The 20,026-nt window shown below is 40.4% G+C and overlaps 1 protein-coding gene across 1 annotated transcript in view; it reads right to left on the reverse strand.

Annotated features, from left to right (window-relative positions):
- Nucleotides 1–20,026, reverse strand: part of ULK2 (unc-51 like autophagy activating kinase 2) — a 37,314-nt gene that overhangs the window by 11,607 nt on the left and 5,681 nt on the right. The window contains exons 4-17 of the mRNA XM_041482356.1: nucleotides 13,979–14,011; nucleotides 13,575–13,611; nucleotides 11,965–12,138; nucleotides 10,811–10,884; nucleotides 10,192–10,293; nucleotides 9,803–9,861; nucleotides 9,414–9,496; nucleotides 7,403–7,453; nucleotides 6,934–7,019; nucleotides 6,155–6,326; nucleotides 5,192–5,252; nucleotides 4,869–4,961; nucleotides 1,776–1,913; nucleotides 219–364 (exon numbers count right to left, since the gene is read on the reverse strand). Coding sequence (XP_041338290.1) covers nucleotides 219–364; nucleotides 1,776–1,913; nucleotides 4,869–4,961; nucleotides 5,192–5,252; nucleotides 6,155–6,326; nucleotides 6,934–7,019; nucleotides 7,403–7,453; nucleotides 9,414–9,496; nucleotides 9,803–9,861; nucleotides 10,192–10,293; nucleotides 10,811–10,884; nucleotides 11,965–12,138; nucleotides 13,575–13,611; nucleotides 13,979–14,011 — 1,309 coding nt within the window. The remainder of the gene's footprint in view (nucleotides 1–218; nucleotides 365–1,775; nucleotides 1,914–4,868; nucleotides 4,962–5,191; nucleotides 5,253–6,154; nucleotides 6,327–6,933; nucleotides 7,020–7,402; nucleotides 7,454–9,413; nucleotides 9,497–9,802; nucleotides 9,862–10,191; nucleotides 10,294–10,810; nucleotides 10,885–11,964; nucleotides 12,139–13,574; nucleotides 13,612–13,978; nucleotides 14,012–20,026) is intronic.

Raw genomic sequence — 20,026 nt, forward strand, 5'->3', positions numbered from 1 at the left:
ACCAAAACGTGGATTTACACTTCCTACTTCACTTACAAAGAGAAAACAAGTGAAAACCTAGTTAGTTTACTTCTGTGAGCCATTTAGCAGAAATTATTTCTGCACACGTGACCTGGCTGGGCAGGTTGTGGTTTAAGATTAATTTCAAGCAAGAATCAGATTTCTGAACGACTGCTCCAGATAAAGCTTGACTAACTGCTGAGCATTTCTGTGCTTACCTAGTGGTGAAGGAGAGTATGGTCTGGAAGATCCTGTGGACAGCCTGCGCCCCACGCCCTGGGCAGGGTCAGCTGGCACTGGAGAGCACGAGCCCATCTTCATGAACCCCATGGGGCTGGTGTTGGAGCGCCTCACAACCCCGGCTCTGCAAGGGAAAGGGATGGTCACACTCACTCTGTGCTCACTGGCTCCTTGAGATAAGCTTCAGAATCCCCCCTGAGGAGTCTGATCAGTTAAAGGAAATACTGCTGTTTCAAGAGAAAGCTAAGAACTTAAGATTTCTATACTGACAGTAATCAAGATTTAATTCCCTTTGTTATCACAGGCTTTTAAATGTTGAATGCTGTGGCAGTCATATTTTCTGGAAAAATCCCTTTGCCCAGGATTCTTTTCCTGGGAAGCTGAGAAGCCTCAGAGAAAAAAGGAAAACAGTATTATCTCATTTGCTTCTCCTGTGTTTTGCTGCTTTGGAATATGGTTGGAGATTGTTTATCCAACAGGTGATTGTTTCATTGGTTTCTTGTGAATTGTTTTGACTCATTGGCCAGTTATGGTCAAGCTGTGTTGGGGCTCTGGAAAGAGTCACGAGTTTTATTATCTTTTAGCCTTCTGTAAGTATCCTTTCTGTATTCTTTAGTATTCTTTAATATAATATAGTATCATAAAATAATAAATTAGCCTTCTAAGAACATGAAGTTAGATTGATCATTCCTGTCTTCATCTGGGAACCACACAAATACAAGAGAATGCCACAACAGTCTGTTAACTGGAGAGCATTAAAACAGACTTCCCTTAGTACACTCTAATCTTCAAAAAACTTGATCACAATTTTTATTTTATTTCACAACCAAGTATTGCTGTAAATGCCCATTTTTTAAACAGAAAAGATTCTGACAAAAATTTTCATATTGTGTCTGAAATACAGATCAGATAACTGAAAACAGATTATTTAAGGGAGTAATTTCCCTGAATGTAGCAACTATAATCAAATCAGGGATCCTGGAAAAAATGTGCAAGAAACCCTGGGTTTTGTTTTTGTAAAGATCTCCAGAGTTCTGAGTAGTCTATTTATGAGTCTTTGACCTTCACCAGCCTGATCCTGTAGACCACAAGGCAGAGAATAAGCCTGGCTCACTAGAGCCTTGTAATGAGACAAGCTGGTTAACTGGCATGCCAAAAATTGTTTCTTTGATATTCTACAGAACAAAGCATTCATCTCATCACTACATGTGTGAAAACAAAACAGAACTTATTACTGACATTTCAGTTCATGATGTAATGCCATGCAATACACAAAGAGCAGCAAAAAAGCAAGACTTCATCTTTTTACCTTCTTGGGTTGCATTTTGAGTGAAAGAACAAGCTCAATTTGTTTTCATGAAATATTTCAAGTGCCCATCCAACAATCTTGAGATTGTCAAGGGCTTTTATTTGTTATCATTGAAACGCCTCTTTAGTGTGGAAAAAAAATGACATTAGCAAGAAAGCGGGGACATCTGCCAGGGTACAAACACAAAGCAGAACCAAGAGAAAGGAGTTAAAAAGCCTAGGCTCACCTGGGTGATCCGTGGGGGTTTGACACAGGGCTGGCAGTGGAGGAGAGGTTCTGTTCGATGCGCTGGTAGTTCCGCAGCTGGGTGGGAACCGGGATCGGCGCCGTCTCGCTGCGGGGGGACACGGAAGGCTGACAGTGCCTGAAGTTGGGAGGTGTGGAGATAGGAGATGGAAACAGGAGATGAATACAGGTAGGTAGGTCTCACTCTGTCAGAATTGTACTGTAGGAATTTGGAGAAAATCTAGGAAACAGGCAAATGAACTTCTTCCGTGCTCCCTGGGCGCGCTGCGATCTCGGCTTGTCCTAACCCGGCTCCAACGCTGCACAGAGGAGGATCAGGAACTGCTCAGGACTCCCTGCCTTCCCTGCACTGGCTGGGATCACACAGAGCTGGGAGTCAGCCCTTGGTCACACATCACTGAGATCTCCAGATCCCTTTGACTCCCTGCCAAGCCGCCCGCTGTGTTTACCACACTTGAAAATAGTGTTCTAGGAAAACCCAGGGACAGGAAGTTCAGATCAGGGCTGGAATGTGGACAAAAGCCACCGAAGCACAGGCAGAGATATCCCCAGAGACATCATGAACTTGCAGGAGGAAAACATGTTATGTAATGTAAGAACCAACCCCTGGCAGGGGGAGCCAAATCACACACCTGAACATTAATCCACAGATTCCAACTGCAGATTGCCCAAGTTCAGCTGGAGTGCCAGTGACCTGCCTCAGGGTGGCTCCTGACAAGGGACTCAAACCACTGCATGTAATCAGTAACCAACACTTTTAAAGGAAAACAGAATTCAACTGAAAGAATTTCAAACAAATGGACTGTGTGGAAGATAATAATTTTACTATCTGGTCCTTTATTGACCACGTCTTTAAAGAAAGATTACAAATTCTTAGAAGAAATGTGAAAAAAATTCTCTAGAAGACAAGATTCACTGCCTGGCTCCAGATGAACTGAAATCTGGGATTTTTTACTGTAATTGTCCTATTCTCTTTGCTACCACTTAGAATGAAATATTACTTGCTAACAGGCACAGAACTTCCTTAGCAAAAGAAAGTAAGTTGGTCCTGCTGTTGCCACCCAGTTTCTGGATCCCACAGAGTAATTTGGAAGCTGGCTGTGGACACACAGTCAGCAGAAATCCTGCAAACTTCCAGGCAGGGAGAAGAAGTCCCAAGTGGAAACCACAGGAAGGCTGTGGGCAGCCTGCCATGACTGAGCACACTCAGGGAGCCTCTCCCCAGGAGAGAGAAGCAGATGTTATTGAAACTGTGGCAGTGACACTCAGGAGACCATGAAGGCACTTCAACTTTTAAAGAACTCAGCACAGAAAATGTCTTTTCCTGCTCTCACACAGCTCTGCAGGTAAGTCCAGGCAAGCTCTTGAGCTGTGAGCTGACAGGAGGCAGCAGTGCTGTGTGAGAGGGGGGCAGGGGCACAGTGCTGGGCTCCCCAGCTCAGGCTCAAAGCTGAGCTCTGACCAGGCATCCTCCAGTCTGATGTGGTTTGTTACCAGCCAGAGAAAATGCAATACAGATGTGTGCAGAGCTGCATGAAAATCTTGTTTCTCTAAGATCCAGAGGATAAAACTGATAATAAACCACAGGAGAGTGAACCACCTCGACCTAATCTGCCCATTCTGGCTGGAGACTCTGTGAAGGCACACAGCATAAAGCAGCATAACTATGGACACAATTAATTTAGTTTCATCAGTTAATCAGAAAGATTCACTGTTTCACAGGGCATAACCTTTTGTAAAACACCAAAAAATTAAGAGAAACAGCCTACAAACAATGAAAGAACATTTTTCAGGAAATACAAAAACAAATCCCAAAACCAGCATCTTGTAGAATATCAGAAACACACTCTGCTTTCTTCAGACCATGCCCCATGCAGCCCCAAATGCAGTTACTGAATTAACTCAGCCAGTAATTAAATCAAACTATTATAGTACAGAGTGTGAACAGTAGGCACCTGTTTCTAATCACATGACCATTTAGCTCTCAGTAATGTACAGATAACACAACTGGCAGATTTTCATAACATTTCTAACTCTAAAAACCCTGCCTGACCCAACTTAAAAAAGGAAAGAACAGTGTATTTATACTACATTGCAGATGGCCAGTTCAGAGCAAATGGTCTCTACAGGCAAACCATCCCCATTATCTGCCCTTAAACATAAAACATGAGGCTAAAAGCTGTATTGACAGGGCCTGTCAGCACATTTCCCCAACTGCACAAAGATCAGCACAAAGTAACAAACTTTTCTTGTGACAAGCATTTCTAAACAAATAATGCTGACTTGCAGCCCTCTAGCACTGGCACAAGCCAAAAATGCACCCAACATAATAGCTGTATTCCCCAGTTAGCCACTCATCCTCTTTCTGTTGTACTGAAAACATCATGAAATTCATCACTTGAACAAATTCTGCTTAGATATTCCATGAGTAGTTAAACACCATAATTAAGCTTGACATTTTCCAAAGTAACAGGAAAGATTTCAGGCCCCTCTGATAAAAATCAGTTCCATTTTAAACCAGCAGAAACTGAAGCCTACAGCCATGAGGAAGAAAGGGGACTAATTACCAGTCCTGCTGATGGAAAACCTGCAATACATGTTTAGCTCCTTCATGTGACTTTGGCATCTTGTGAGACACAGCCATGAAATTCACAATAATCACTTGCACAAAAGCCACACCCAGTGACCAGACAAACCAAGCCAACCACGAGACACAAATTCACTGCAATCTGGGCTTGCAAAGTTCCTCTTCTCTCACAACCACTTTGCAAAATGTATCTGCATTCAACATCTTGACTTACTACATGAAGGCTGTGCTGTGCTTCCCAACACCAAAAAAGACAAGTCAGTTATGTCCCTAAAGTTCTGCTTTTAAACAGCTCAAAATTTAGACAGAGAATGCTCTCAGCTCCTTAAGGAAATCTTTTGGGGATGCACCAGAGAAGGCATGAAGGGTAGAGAGCCTGGAGAAAAGAGGTCTGGCTTCTATTTTAGTCCAGTTTCACAATTAAAAAAAGAAAGAAATAAAGCCAAACCCATAAAATAGCAGAGAATTTAAGGCCACATCACACACCTGTTAGCTGTACCAGAGGCAGCACTTCGAGAAGAGGCTGTGGATGGTTTCTGTACAGTTCCTGAGCTTCCAGAAATAGTTAATGGTGACTGCCTGTGGAAACAAAAACCACTGTCAAAAGACAGGTCCTCACACCAGAGAAACTCTACTTGGCAGCAAAACTTCCTGAATTCAAACTGTTTAGATACTCAAATTCAATTCTTGTTTATCTTTCAGAAAGTCCACAGAGCTATGACAACCCAAAAGCCCAGAACCCCCTTCTGCAGCTGCAGAATCAATTTTAGAAGAAGAGGTTTCTTTTGGAAGAAGCTCAGCACACCTACCCTCCACACATCAAGAACTCACTGGAAGCCCGCCTGCCAGCTGCTCCCAAAGGCATATCATCTGCAGGAGGGAACACATGGAAAACCCACGTCAGCAAGCAGAATCAGAAAAAAAAATTACATCTTCCATATTGCTGTTGTAGAGAAAAACATTTCTGTGAATGTATGGAAGTTTCCCACAAAAGGTTTTGTGTAGGAAAATATCTCAAATGTGACCCTCCCTCCCAACAAAAATGGAACTGGGGAAGGGAGTTCTTCACCAAGTTATTTTGCTGTTTGTTTGTGGGTTGTTGCCATATTAATAAGAATTTTGAAATAAACTCCATTGTGTAGGAGTACAAGGTATCAGCACTGGGATGTTTACAACAATGGATGGCAGAAACCCTTCAGGCAGTCATTTAGTCAAATATTTACCACAACTGGTGGCATCATCCAGAAATCAGCTGACTTTGTGCACTTCAGGTTGGGACCACGTCATAAATGTGCTACATCCAAGTTTTTCCTTTCTATAAGCCCAGGCTGATGTTTTACCTTTCATGTTAGAAGTGTTTTATGTTTTTACCTACACCTGCTATTTAAAGCTCTAGAGCATGAGCTCCAAATGTTCAGTGAGTCTGGAGGAAACAAAGTGCCTGCTTCCACAAAGAACTCCAAGAGAATCCTTGGGTCTTTTATCAGCAGTTGTTTACAACTGAATCTCTTCTTCTACTGCCAAGCCCCACTATTTTCCATGACTTGAAACCACCCCTCTTGCATATTTGGCTGCTCAATTGAAGATAAAAATGTCCCAGATGGACGTGCAGTATTAAAAAGTTTCCTTCCAGACAGGAATCAAACTACATAAATTAATTTCAATTTGAATTCTGACACATTTAGAGCAAAGAGAGCCAAAGAACAACAGGAGGTAGAAGTGTGTTATGAATGAAAATTGGATGGAGATGTAAAAATAAGAAAGGTTCTTACATGAATGGTCTGAAGAGATATTGTGTGGGACAAGAACAAAGTCATCTGTGTCACAAGAGGAGTTCTTGCTACTGGTACTGGCAGAGTCTTTAGAGACTTGAAGATAGTTAGGAGGACCCAGTGGAGGGGAAGACAAATTTTCTTCTTGAATGTGCTGCATGTCTGGCAGAGACTGGAGGGGGGTGGTGGGAAAAACAAAGTTACAAAAACCCACTGTAAATCCAGTGATTCACAAAGTAGAAATGCTTTTGAACTATGACATTTCAAATACTGGATAACCCTGGAGTGTCAGTTTAGACAGTTCTATACTGATCAGGCTGTGAGTTTAAACAATTGGGATTTATTCAATCATTCCTGGTGATAAAGATGTACCTGTTCCAAATGTCACACAAAATTGAAGTTACTGGCTTGTAATAAGGGGCCTTAGCCAAAAGGGCCAATTCAAAATTTATCTCTAACACTCATTACATTAGCAGAATATCTAAAAATTTGCTGCTCTAGCATTTGATATCATCATATCTCATGATATTTGTATGGGTTTTTTTTTTTACCTTAACCAAAAAGAACAACAAAACCCCTACAAGATACAACACAAGGAACAAGAGAGCACCAAAGTGTCAATGGTATTTAAGGAAAAGACAGGGGTGTTCCTTGCTCTTTGCACCTAAACATGACAGTTTACAGTGTTCAAGTATTAAAAGGTTTTAAAAATTCATGAATTCTTGGCTAAACATTACAGAAAATATTTTCTGGAGATTGTTGTGTAACACAGAACTTACTGGAGGAGAAGCAAAGCGACAAGGAGAGCTACCACAGGAACTGCCAGAGACTGAGCCTGGGTATGTGGGCACTGGTACAGGACAAGCTAGAAGAGAAAAATCCATAGGGGGAAAAAAAAAAAAAAAGGGACTAAGACTTCAAAAGGCTGAATTTCAAACAAATTTCCTCACTGCTTCTCATTCATAAGCCCTTACACAGCTTTTAAGAACAGCACATCCTCAGTCACACGAGGGTATTTAAGTTCAGTGCAAACGTCAAAAGAACAAGTAAATAAGTATCACATTTCAGTCTGGCATAATACAAGAAAGGATTCAACACTCAGGCTCATAATAGAGCACAACAACAGGCAGGCTGAGGAAAATGTCTCATAAACACTTAGTGTGATATTTGGCAGATCTTTCTCCCTCCCAGCCTGTAACATTCATCATTCACACAAATAAGTGAAAAAAAAAATTCCTAACTACTTACATTTTTTCACTGTTGAAATGTGATCCAGGAAAGGGTGGTTGAAAAATGCTTCTGTAGAACAAGAAACAAGCACCATTGTGAGTAGATGTACCAATGACAGAATTTACAGACTGTATTGCAGATGGTGATAAATGGTTGCCTTCCCAGAATCAACACTGCAGAGCCAGAGGGTGAAGAGCTTATAAAAGATTAAAGCTTTCTATGGTATGTGCTGCTATAGAGTTTGGAAAGGAAACAAGAATCAATTTAATAACTTCAAACATCAGTCAGCAAGGCAAATCAGACTGAATCACTAGAAGAAATCTTGTGACTGCACTTAAAGCCATGTACACAAGAAACCTCCCTATACTGCTGAGGGAATTATGTTCTCTGTGGTAGTAATTCAGTTTTAGTCTGCTCTTCAATACAGTGAGCATTTTTCACATCAGACACTGAAAGTATTTTCAGTTCTGCCTTTCCCAAGGATTGACATTTATTTTGAAGCTATTAATGCTACACCTTAGGTGGCAAAAAAGATCATCACAGCAGAGCCATTCTCCTTTCCACTTCCCAACAGCAGAACATGACCTGTGCAGCCAGTTCATGGCAAAAAGCAGAATTAGACACTACTTCTTTAACAATTTCCTCAGTGAACTCGCTGTTGTTACATTAGAAATACTTTGCTTTTGTTGTAAATGGATATGCTGAGGCACTTTTAATTGAGCATAACCAGTTGGCCACCAGGTTACATGGAAAAGTTTTGTTCTGCAAGGAGCAGTGTTCAGCTGGTTCAGGGAATTTGAGGATTGGTGGGAGCCAGCTGCTGAGCTGGGTGAACTTTAATGTCCTAACACTGGAGGAAAAACAATGCTGTGCCTCAGACATAAGCAAATAACAAGGAAGAAAAAAAAAAAGAGAAAGAATCTGAGGCCTGGAGTATGTCCCTTCCTTCAGCAACACTTTTCCCCATGACCCGATAAGGGAAGGAATCCAGCTGTAATGCCTGAACAATGTAATTATTCACTTGAACACAGGGATCAGGTGCTCTCCAGCTTTGGTACAACACCTGCTGTTCTACTTCATATTACTGGAAGATCAACAACATTTCCAGTGCTATTTTTACTCTAACAACAGGCGACTGGGCTCTGCTATAAACTCTCCCTTTCACTCCCTTTGCTAAGCACATTCCAGAGCAGCCCCTTTGAGGCCCTTTAAGTGGCTCAGCCAAGGAAAACATGACTTTCAGCACTGCCACTCTGCTTTCTATTTTTCTTTCGAAGCACAAACGCTTTCTCCCACCACCACAAGTGATACAGTCAATTTCCCATCTTTGAAGAAACTGTAGGGATCAGCACACCCAGAGTGCACAGTGGAATCAATTACTCACAGTCCATGTTTGTGAGGTATTATTTCTCCTACATGTAGAGATTTATATACTGAGCAAAATAATCTGTGACATTCTACCCAATTATCATGAGCTTTTCCTGGATCTGAACTAAAATTTTAAGATTAATATTTCCTGGCAGCTATGAAAAAACTGCATTAACAAGTAGTGCTATGAAATTTAAATAAGCAGCATGAATATCATGACATGCAAGATGCAGCTAAGAAGAATTAATCAAGATGTAACTGTTCAATAGTGTGTTTCCAAAGTGGGTTCTTCCAGTACATGGAAATCAGAAATGTTTGCTCCCAGTCTGATGCTAAAACACCTATTAATAAGACTTCAACATGAAATTTAAGGTATAGCAGTAAATCCTTGAAAGAAAGGGCACAATTGAAGTAATTAAACTGATTTATATTTCACTACTCAAAAACAAAGTCATGATTTATGTGCATCACTTAATACTGACAGTAGTTATCCAGTGATTTGTTTTAGCTACTCTGCCTTCTTTATGAATACAGAGAAGAAAAAACCACTTCACTTCTCATGTAATTGGCTGTGGACAAAAGGTCAAGATGATTATTCTGGTCACATGAATACAACTAACAAGGAAAGTCAGAAGAGTAAGAGGAAAAAAGAAATACATACCAAAGTCCATTCTATCCTTTTGGTTTCTCTGTAGCAAACCCAACAGCAGGTCAGCCAGGTAAGCTGATGTTTCCCTAGGAATGCTGCAAGCAAGAGGAAGTAAAACATGCATTAAATGTAATGCATGCATTGAATAATGCATAGCACATTGAATTGCAGGAAATCAGCATTCTGCCACATCCCTAAGTCATCACTACCTGTGCTTTACAGCCTTAGTCCATTTAGTTTCAGCTAGGTACAAAGCAAAGTGCAACATGATTCACAGGTATCACACTACATCCTTGCAAAGACAGCAACAGCAAATATTTTTATGAATCCCAGGCATTCCCCAAGATGAAAAAGTGTTCAATCAACAAGTGCAAGTGACAGGAAAGGCCACAGTGACATACCTAGGAATCAAATTCCTGTTCTTTTCATAAAACATTCTCAAATCTTGAGGACTATTGGCCTGTCAAATAAAAATGTACATTAATTAAAGCTCAGTTTCATGGAGGAAATAGCTTTTGTTCCCAAGCACACATACACAAAAAGGAGACTTTGCATATGGGCATTAAAGGAGAAAACACCAAGCAGAGCAGTGCCTTCAGCTCCTTATTTATGTATTTCCTCTGGATTGAACACACTCATCATGCAGACTGAGCATAAACAACTTCTCCCTTGGTATTCTCAAGCCTTTGCAGCACCAACACTCAGACATCACTTTATTCTGCTTTCCTGACTAGAAGCAAGAACCCCAGGAATGTCCTTCAGACTGAGGGAAAAGCAAAGAAAGTGCTACCTGAAAAGGTGGTTTTCCAACAAGACACTGATAAATCACAGTTCCTATGCTCCACAGATCTGCTTTAGCATCATAGTGCTGAGACATAATCACTTCAGGGGCCTGGAAAGAACAGCAAATTCTCAGAAGGGAAAACAAAAAAAGGAAAGCCACAGCAATATGAATCTACTGTCAGAGCAGTATTAACAGAGACTACTTCATTGTAAGAGAAAATTAACATTTTCATGTGCATCACACGGCTTGAGAGCTACCAGCTCCATCTAAAATGAAAGTTTCAAAACCACAAAGAAACTAGAAATGCTGATGTTCTGAAGAAAGCATCCAGCATTTGGCATGTTTGAGAAGAAGAGGGATGTGTTATTTACTTGGCTTCAGCAGTTCTTCTTCTGGACAAAGAACCACTAAGAAATGATTGATGTCTCTCTGATTATAACAATCATAGTCTCCAAATCCCAAGGAAATTTAAAAAAAGGTAGTAAAACTATGGAAAGGGGAACTGCACTCTGTCCCTCATCCTTGTAAAGAAACATGAGGCATTTGCCAATCTGCAAGCAGTCAATTATTTTGTTTTGGCAGGAGAATGTTTGAGACAAGCAAGATAATGTGAAATATCCCTTACCATGTACATAGGGGAACCACACAGAGTTGCAGCCATCATGTTGCTGTGCAGATAACGAGCAAACCCAAAGTCAGCTGTGTAAAAAACAACCTTGGTCAATGAAGAGAAAGATAATTTTCAGTTTTTTACAGTCTAGAAATCACCTGCCTCTGACTGAAATCTGCTACAATTAACGGTGGGATTGAAAAAAAGACAGGTTTAATATCTAGCAAGCAGCATGGAATAGTAGAATCTTTGTCATGCTGAAAGAATAATGTATTATCTTTCAAATGAGCAAGCCAAGAAGCAGCAGTGACATCATTTGCACAAACTGCTGCTCAGGCACCTCCCCAGCTGCAGAACAGCCTGTCTGGCATCAGCAGGAAAGGATTAAAGTCACTGGCTAAATATAAATGGCTCATTAAGAATGATGAATATACAATCTGCCTGCAGTGAAATCACATCAGGTACAAGCTGAAGAAGTCAAGTTTCAGGTGCCTGAATTTTCCATGCAGGCAAAAGCATCTGAAGCTATCAAGTAAGGACAGCAAGGGAAGAAGTTTTGTCTTCCCTGTGCAGTTTTTGAGCAAAAGCACAGGAATGAACTTGTTTAAAACCAGGTAGCTTTAAACAGACACTTAACAGACAACAAGGAGTGATTAAAACTCCTGAAGTGGCCTCTGCAGAGGAGTTTGGTAGTATCATGAATATTTGACATCTCTCCCCTGTTACAAGGCCAAACCTCCCTTCTGCCATGCCAAAAACAGGTCATAACTTTCATTTCTAAACCTCTCAAATAACCCTCAGGAGGATCTACCACTGAAAAAGAAAACAGCTGGAAATGCAATTGGAGTCTTGCATACACAGAGTTTTGAAATGGGTTAAAGGCCACTCCAAGTTTCAAAAGTTAGATTTATACCTAATTAAAATAGTTTAGTACTAGAAACATCAGCTAAATAGATCTGTCCTGCAGATTTAATCAAACAGGTCTTTATGATTCAATCTTTTTTTTATCCTGAGAATACAGCACAGCACGAAGCTCATCGTTCTTGACTTGCTGTCTGATTTGCATCAATTGAATACACTCCACATCCAAGACTTGAACTGGAGAGACATTTCTGAGGGGGAAACAAGCCAACAGTGCTGATTTTCCCTTGCAGTGAGGGAGGATGTACCTATTTTGATGCGTATGCCGCTGACGCTGGATTTCCGGCGGCTGGCGTAGGACAGCAGGATGTTCTGGGGTTTGAGGTCCCTGTGGATGATGCCTTTGCTGTGCAGGATCCTCATGGCTGCTGCAATCTGCTGCAGGAACACTCGGATGGTGTCCTCACTCAGAGTCCCCTTAGCTGGCAGTGACACACACAGGAGCAGGGGGGAGAATAAATATCAGTATATTTAGGTAAAAGCAATCAACTTCACGGTGATCAGCTGAAAACATAGTGAGTTATAATCTAATCATCGTGAATTACAATCCAGTCTTCAGTGTTTTTCTACAAACGTAAATATTTTCAACAATACAGACATCACCATAGTTTTAGAGCAGCTACACAACTCTGAATCATCAGTTTTTCCAGTAGTTTATTCAACTTGGTAGCATCGTAATTATAAAACTTCTCAATTGCCATTAAATCTCAAATTAAATCTCATTAAGTCTCAAGCTGCGTCAAGGGAAATTTAGGTTGGATATTGGGAAAAAGTTTTTTACAGAAAGGGTGATAAAGTACTGGAATGTTCTTCCCAAGGAGGTGGTGGAGTCACCATCTCTGGGTGTGTTTAACAAAGCCTGGATGTGGCACTGGGGGCCAGGGTTTAGTTGAGCTGTTTGGGCTGGGGTGGACTCAATGATCTTTAAATCAATTCCAACCCAGTGATTCTGTGAAATCCTAAACTGGCTAAAAAGGCAAAGGAAGCAAGAAAATAAAAGAATTTCACATTAAATACATCCAAAAATCATGTTAAAACCTGAAGCCATAAAATTTGTTCTTTATGGGGATGCTGAGAACCACTCTGCTCAGAAATTTCATCCATGATAAAACTTATTTTGAAAGTAAAAAAATGAGATGTACTTTTGAAAGTCTCTTCTGAAGGTATTACCTCATTCTGCAGCCTAAAAAAGCACTGCACACAGGAGCTGGATTTCACTGTCTGAGTCTTTCCAAAGGTTTTAATGGCAAGTGAATTAGGCTTTTAATACACACAGTTACCATAACAATAGCTGTGCATAGAAAAGATTCCTTCAACAGGCTGAGATACAAGGTTAAGTAGAATATTTTCATCATGAAAAATATGAAGATTAACATCTCTGCTCAAAATTTTGGTTGGAATAAGAATCCATTTGTCATGATTTAGAAATTCTGTCCTCACTTTGGGCAGAGCCATGGAAAATCTCTCCTAAGCCAGCACTACCTTTTTCCTCTTTTTCAGAGCATTATTATATAAGTAAATCAGTGTTTTTAAGTTCACATGTCAGAAAAGAAAAACAGGTGGAATCAAAACACTGGGAACAGCCCTCAAAATGTAGTTTTAGAAATAGAAACCCACACATCTTTTCAGCATGCTGCTGATGGTTAACTACAGCTTCTCCCTCATTGACAAATAAGGGAATGTTACATTCAGCTGTGGCAAAAAAATAAAAAAGCATTTTCTGTCTGTGTATTATCACATTCATTTACCCATATTTAAAGCACAAGCCAAAAAATCCCACAGAAACACCAATGGATGTGAGGAATACAGAATATAAACACATAAAGCACAATAATAGGGAAATACAATAATCAATTACCTTGTAAGTAATCTGCCAAGTCCCCACCATTGCAGTACTGTTAAAAACAAAAGGTTTTATTTAAAATACAAGCACTGAAACACCTGCTACATCATTTCTACTTTGTAATCTTTTAATGAAAATTAGATCCCTTCCAGCTGTTTGCCTTAAAATTGTTTTGTCAATTATTTGTAATTAATAATTCGAGGTGTCACACTTCATCAATACTTACAGTTTCATAACATGAAACTGAATAATTTATGGAACAAACAGTGCTGATAAATTTAATGGGGCATAGGAAATTCATAATTTACTTTTCAAAATAGTTTGTGTTAGCAAGCCACGGTTAGTTTGCAGCTGAGCAAAGGAATAGTTTTGTCTAAAAGTCTTTAAAATCAACCAGAAACATATATGTTAACACATACCTCCATGACCAAAAAGACAGAATTGGGCATTTCCTAAAAGAGGAGAAGAAAAGTGATTTAAGAATGTGTGAATACAAAGTCTGTACCTGCCTAAACCAAGTGTAACATGGGATTTTCCCATCACTGAGCTTAATGTAAGTCACTGTTTAAGAGCACAGAAAAAGTGTAGATTCTCCACTATGAAATATTTTACATTCCCAAAAATATTTTCATATGCAAAACCATAAAACCACCAGGAAATACTTGCATGAAGTGTTTCCCTGAGTGAGCCCTTGGCAGAAGCACATCCCTGCCATGCTCCTCATGGCAGAGCTGGGAGCTGTGTCCATCCTCCTCAGATTTTCCAAAGCACTGACCTCCCATGACCTCCCTGCAACCTGAATTCCCTCTCTTGTAATTGGGAAAAAGTTCCTGAAAGACAGATTGCCTAACTTCTACTGTAAATTGCCTACACACTTCACAAATCCAGTTACAAAAATAAATCTGTGCTTAAACCCGACTGTAACAAAAACATTCATCCTGTTTCCAAATATTTATTTTGTGTGAGGGAAGAAAGACCTGACCTGTCTGTGCTAATAATCAACATTGTTTTCCACAGTCTCCTGCATAAGACAGTTCTGCTGGGCCTACAAAGTTGAAGATTCTGAGACTTTTTATAAAGCAAAAGTATTTTTTTTCTCCCTCTGAGCTTATTGAGATTGAAAGGAAAGAACACAAAGAGAACTGGAAGGAAACTAAAGGAAGTGTACAGTAAACAGGATGATGCTTTTAGTTACACAGTGTGTTACCTCCCTTTCCCTTTAAAAATAAACTTAAACAAGGGCTGACAGATTGAGGGAAAATATGGTTTTTTTAAGGCAGTTGAAGGAAGAAAAGTGAGATGGCACCAGACAAGGCCAGGCACATACCCCAGTGGGAAGTGGGACTGCAGACAGTCTGACTAAATTCTGCTAAAGTGTCACAAGGAAGTCAAAAGGGACATTGCACAGCAAAATAAATGCTGTGAACTCAGGCACCTTTCTGTGTGCTTGCAATGACACTTCAGCAGATGCTCAATTTGACCACTCTGGCAAGAATCACCACCAGGGTGCCATTGTCAAAGGCTCACTAACAGCTTCTGTTAGAAAGCTTGGAAAACAGAAATAAAAGCAAAAATGAGCCCAGGCTAGAGAAAGCAATGACCCTAAACACCACACACAGCACAGAGCTCAGGGATGGCACAGCCCATCACAGACACCGACATCCAGACAACTCCAAATAATGGAAATAATTACAGTAAAAGATGAACTGGCTGGTTTAAGGTTAATTTAAGGCTGTATTAGCCTGCTTCACTTTTGGGAAGCATTTAGTCACTCATGTCTGTGTTACAGAAATGCATTTGAGGGTCTTTCCAGCCCAAAACATCAAGCACATTTTGCAGATTTGTTTACATTTGGAAATTAGCTTTGAAGAAAGCAAGTTTCTAGGAGCATGAGTCAAATCTGTTGGGAATGGCAGGCAAACTCCAACCAACATAGAATATTAAAGCAGCAGCAGATCACATTTCAGGAAGTCTCAATTGTTCAATGTTTCTGCAATAGCTGTGGCCAACATGAACCATCATTTACATTCCTATAAACACCTCAAAACCTCAGTGCATAGCAAAACAAAAAGCCCATTAGTAATTACTTGCTTTGCAAATTACTGACAATATATAATTGTTCCTTTCTGCTTTGTTCCTTTGCAACAACACCTTCCAAGACAGAGGCTGTCTTTTAGGAATCCCAAAGATGCCAAAGAGCAACTCTGAGACCCCAATTTATCAAATTGAAAATTCTGCCAACTGAGGATCACTTCACTTAAAGGACAGCTGTGATGTGGAGCAGAAGAACCCAGCTAAGCAGCAGGAGAAGCCCATCCTCCAGTGCAAGAAAGCAGCTCAGCTCCTGGATTTCCACCCCAGCTTTGCAATCCCATGAATCACAAAGATGTTCCACGGTGTCAGAGCCTCCAGTGCACAAAACCAGCAGCTTATGGCAGCATGTAATGCTCAGCTCATGACAGATATTTATTCATCACAGAACTAAGAGGATGTGTTTGCTGGATTCCCTTGGAAACAAAGTCCTCTCAAATGAACTGCTCTCTTCAGAAACAGAAAGCTGATGATTTGCCCTGTTGTACCAGTCCTCACCTGTTTAGAAAGTCATTTCTGCAGACCATACTGCATTGCCCTCAAATGGAATTATTTATATTTTTTTTAAATTTATATTCTTGATGAAAAATAACAAATCAAGTCACCAAGTAAAGTCACACTAAAAAGCAGAGCATGTTTCCTTAATGTAGCTCAGAAAATCCTTTTTTAATAAATCAGCAGAGCAGATTAGAGATCCCACAAAGACATTTTCCCATACTCAAATGTCCTCTCCAATTCACAGTGAGGAAGTAATAATTTGCACAGAACTGATACCAACCTCCCCAACCACAACTTGTCCCAAGTTGAACTCATAACCAAACACTTTTCAATATCCCACCAACACAAACTTTAGCTCAAAACAGCTGAACTTGTTCAACCCTTCAGGGCTGCTCAAATTTTGCCTTACAGTTCTTGGCCAGCCTGATTGGGAATGTGATCTCCATTTTGGGAATACATTCAGAACAGACAAGACAGTTCTGGAGACATATTTTGCCCTTCTAAATTATTTTGCTGAACAATAAAGCTCTCCCTATCAACATTCCCCAGACTTGTGATTTCTGTTGACTGGCTAAGCAGAGCAAAGTGCTCAAAAAGGAAAGATTAGAAAACCAGCATGTTTCAGATCTAACATTCAGGAATAAAGCTGATCTAGCAAGTTATTTTGAACTGTCTCTTGAAACAGATAACAAAGCTTTCAGCAATTTGTATTGATGTACAGATCACAAAATTAGCGCAGCTGGAGTTGTTCTGACCTACACTTCTACCTAGATAAATAAGTAAAACAAATATCTGCTGTGTTGCAACAATTGCCAGTTCTGCCCAGCAACACTTGTTTTGCTGCTGAAAGTTTTCTTGATAAAAACCTACTTTTGTTCCTTTTTACTCTGAATCTAAGTTTTACTTGCAAGCAAAGGCTAATTGGAAACCAACTTACAATTCTGAAATGTAAACAGATAAACCTAAGAGAAAGAAGCTAAGAGGCAACATATTTGCCAAAACTTGCTATGTTTTAATCCAAGGCTTCCACCAGTTGTCTTGGGGGATGCTAAGTTCCAACTTGAATCAGTCTCAGCACAGTAGTTCCATTTAAAAAACATTAATTGAAAAAGAAGTCAAAACATCCATGGCTACTTCCAAGAGCTGTTGCTAGATCTCTGGAGTACTGGCAGAAACATTCCCTAGATGTCATTTTGGTTCACAAGTCCTCCTTTAGAACAAGCTGAAGGTCTGCAAGGAGCCGAGTGAGCTCCCAAAGCAGAAACTGTAGCAAATAGTTACTCTCTTTTCACTTCAAGTCTGTAGATTTTATTTAATTGCAGTTTATGATGGGAGTCCCCAAAGCAGGGGAGTTAACCTGACAGCTTGTGCACTGCTGTTATCTGATTAATTTTCTGCTATGTTCATTTGTGCTATATTGGATATAATTTTTTGGCCAGAAAGATGCTTTTTTTTTTTTTTTTTGGCTTTAAATACATTTGGCAAAAATTCCAATGATATAGTAAAAAAGGACAGGTCCAGATCTTTTAAAGGCTGTTTCTCTCTGTATTCCAGATATTCTTGGTTTATTTTGTGAGTGAAACACAGCAGCAACTTTTGTGTTCGGCTCCTATCACCCCAAGGACTGAGCATTTTGTTAATTTTGACAAAATATTAAATCTCAGACTAAATGTCACTTGACATGTGCCTGTAGGATTCAAACAGGGTGCATGCTGCCAATTATTCACATAAAAGAGCAATCAGCCATGGAGAAATGCACCACAAGAACTGGATCATCCATTTGCTGTCAGTGAAATGCTGTATTTAACCAATATATGGGAGGTGAGGAAAGAGGCTGCTCTGCTGCCCAGCACCAAGGAAAGGCATAGCTGCTCTCAGCACAAAGGTTCAGCACACTTTTCTACTAAAAAAATCATGTGAAACAGTTCTGAAATTCAATTTACAGCATCCAGGCCCAGCAGGTAAACACAAGACTATGTAGTAACTCTTCTGAAACAGATCTGAAATTCAAATTGCAGGATCCAGGCACAGCAGGTAAGCTAAGGCCCGTGTGGTAACTCCAACTCTTTGGTTCTGTGTGCCACAACAAATTCTAATCCTGGTTGTCTCCAGCATTTACACTGGCATCATTCCTGCACTGTCATAACCAGCCTTGCAGCTGGCATCAGCTGCCAGGTAGCGTTTCAAAACCTTTACAGCTGCTACAGGGCAGGATTTTTCTTTTATCTGAACAGCATGTTCTCATATGATTATTTCCACACAGACACAGGGGATGGATATTGACAAACACAAAGGCCTTAAGCAAGGAGCTGAGGGGACCAAAATAAAGATATTGAGACACCCCCTGTTCTGCTGGGAGTGTGGGGGCAATGAAAGCTGTGAGACACCGAGATCAGGAGCACACACAGGATGCCTGGAGCAAATATCTCAAGAAACACATGCAATAGTACCAGACCAAGTGGAGTCCTTGGGTAAACCAAGGTATTTAATTCCTGCTGCTAAAACAACAGTTCCTCCCCTCAGCACCCCTAGGAAGAACTCCTGGGCTCTCTGTGTACAACAAAGCTGAGCTGTAGGTCCCAGAAGGATTTCTGGCTCCATTCCCAATGGCTTTCTCTGCTTCCAAGGACAGCAGAAGCAGCTGCAGGTTTTTTGTCTGCTCTGTACCAACAAGCTAAGACAAGAAACAATTTTTATCCAGATACTGTTTCTCCAATAACACTCTAGAAATTAGTTCTCCCTAAACTACTGTTCAAATAGCAAACTTCAGACTCCATACAGTGAGGACATTAATTCACTCTCCTAAAATGCTATCTCCAAGATACATTACAGACTTTCATTCTGAGAGCTGACATTCTAGAGAGGTTTTGAATTAAATTATTTGCTAAAACAGGCACTGTCTGGCACTGTGGAAGAGATTAGTTCTACTCAGCACACACTTGGGATCATGAACTGCACAAAACTGTAAACTCATGTCCTAAATATAGAACATTCCAAATAACTTACTGATACCTTCATTCCACTTCAGTGGAATACTTTATCCAAGGATCTCAGTGTATTTTACACTGGTAAATTAGAGGCTATTTTAGACTCCTTTTGCTTTTGAGAAACAGTGGCTCCACTTCTCCAATTAACAGGATCCAAGACTGATTTTCTTTTGCAGGATGAATGACATCCCACAGCACCACCATGGGAAAAGAGTTGCATCCTTAAACCATTTTAGAGATTTGGGAGTTTTTTATTCTTGAATGACAGACAATCAAACACTTGCCCAAGAAGATAAGTGAAAAGTGTCTCTTTTGCTATCCATCTATCATATCTGAGGGTTTTTTTAAACATTTCACAAAAAAAATTCATTTCACTTGTAGAGGTGAGCTATTTTCCAGAGCCCTACTGCTGAGAAACACTTGTCTCTCACAGATGGAGGGTTTTTATTTAAATATCTCTACAAGTTCCCTCAGCCTTAGCACCATGGCCTCCACACCCTGGTGTGTGCAGCTCCCCAGCCCTGTGAGGTGGCACAGTGGAGTGCCCTGCTTACATAAAATGCTTATCTGCAGCTCAAACCTGCCAGAGCTGCACGTCCACCTCACGGAAATCAAGGGCAATTATCCTGCTGGCTGCACAACAAAACATTTTTATGCCACCATTAACACACAGCAGCTCACTGGGGTGTGGCTCCAGACGAATGGGCACTTCTAGTAATTGAACTCCAGACACACTAATAACATATCAAATGGTATTCCCAGGAGATGAAGGATGAGCAGTGTAGAAGGTCTGAAAATGTTCATGCACAATCAGCAGAATGGCCCACAAGTTCTTCTTGGATTTAATTAAAACCTCCATGGTGTATCTGTCTTTATTATGCTGACTTGTGT

This window comes from Pyrgilauda ruficollis, unplaced genomic scaffold (genome assembly GCF_017590135.1).
Source record: "Pyrgilauda ruficollis isolate IOZ18807 unplaced genomic scaffold, ASM1759013v1 scaffold59, whole genome shotgun sequence".
NCBI lineage: Eukaryota > Metazoa > Chordata > Aves > Passeriformes > Passeridae > Pyrgilauda > Pyrgilauda ruficollis.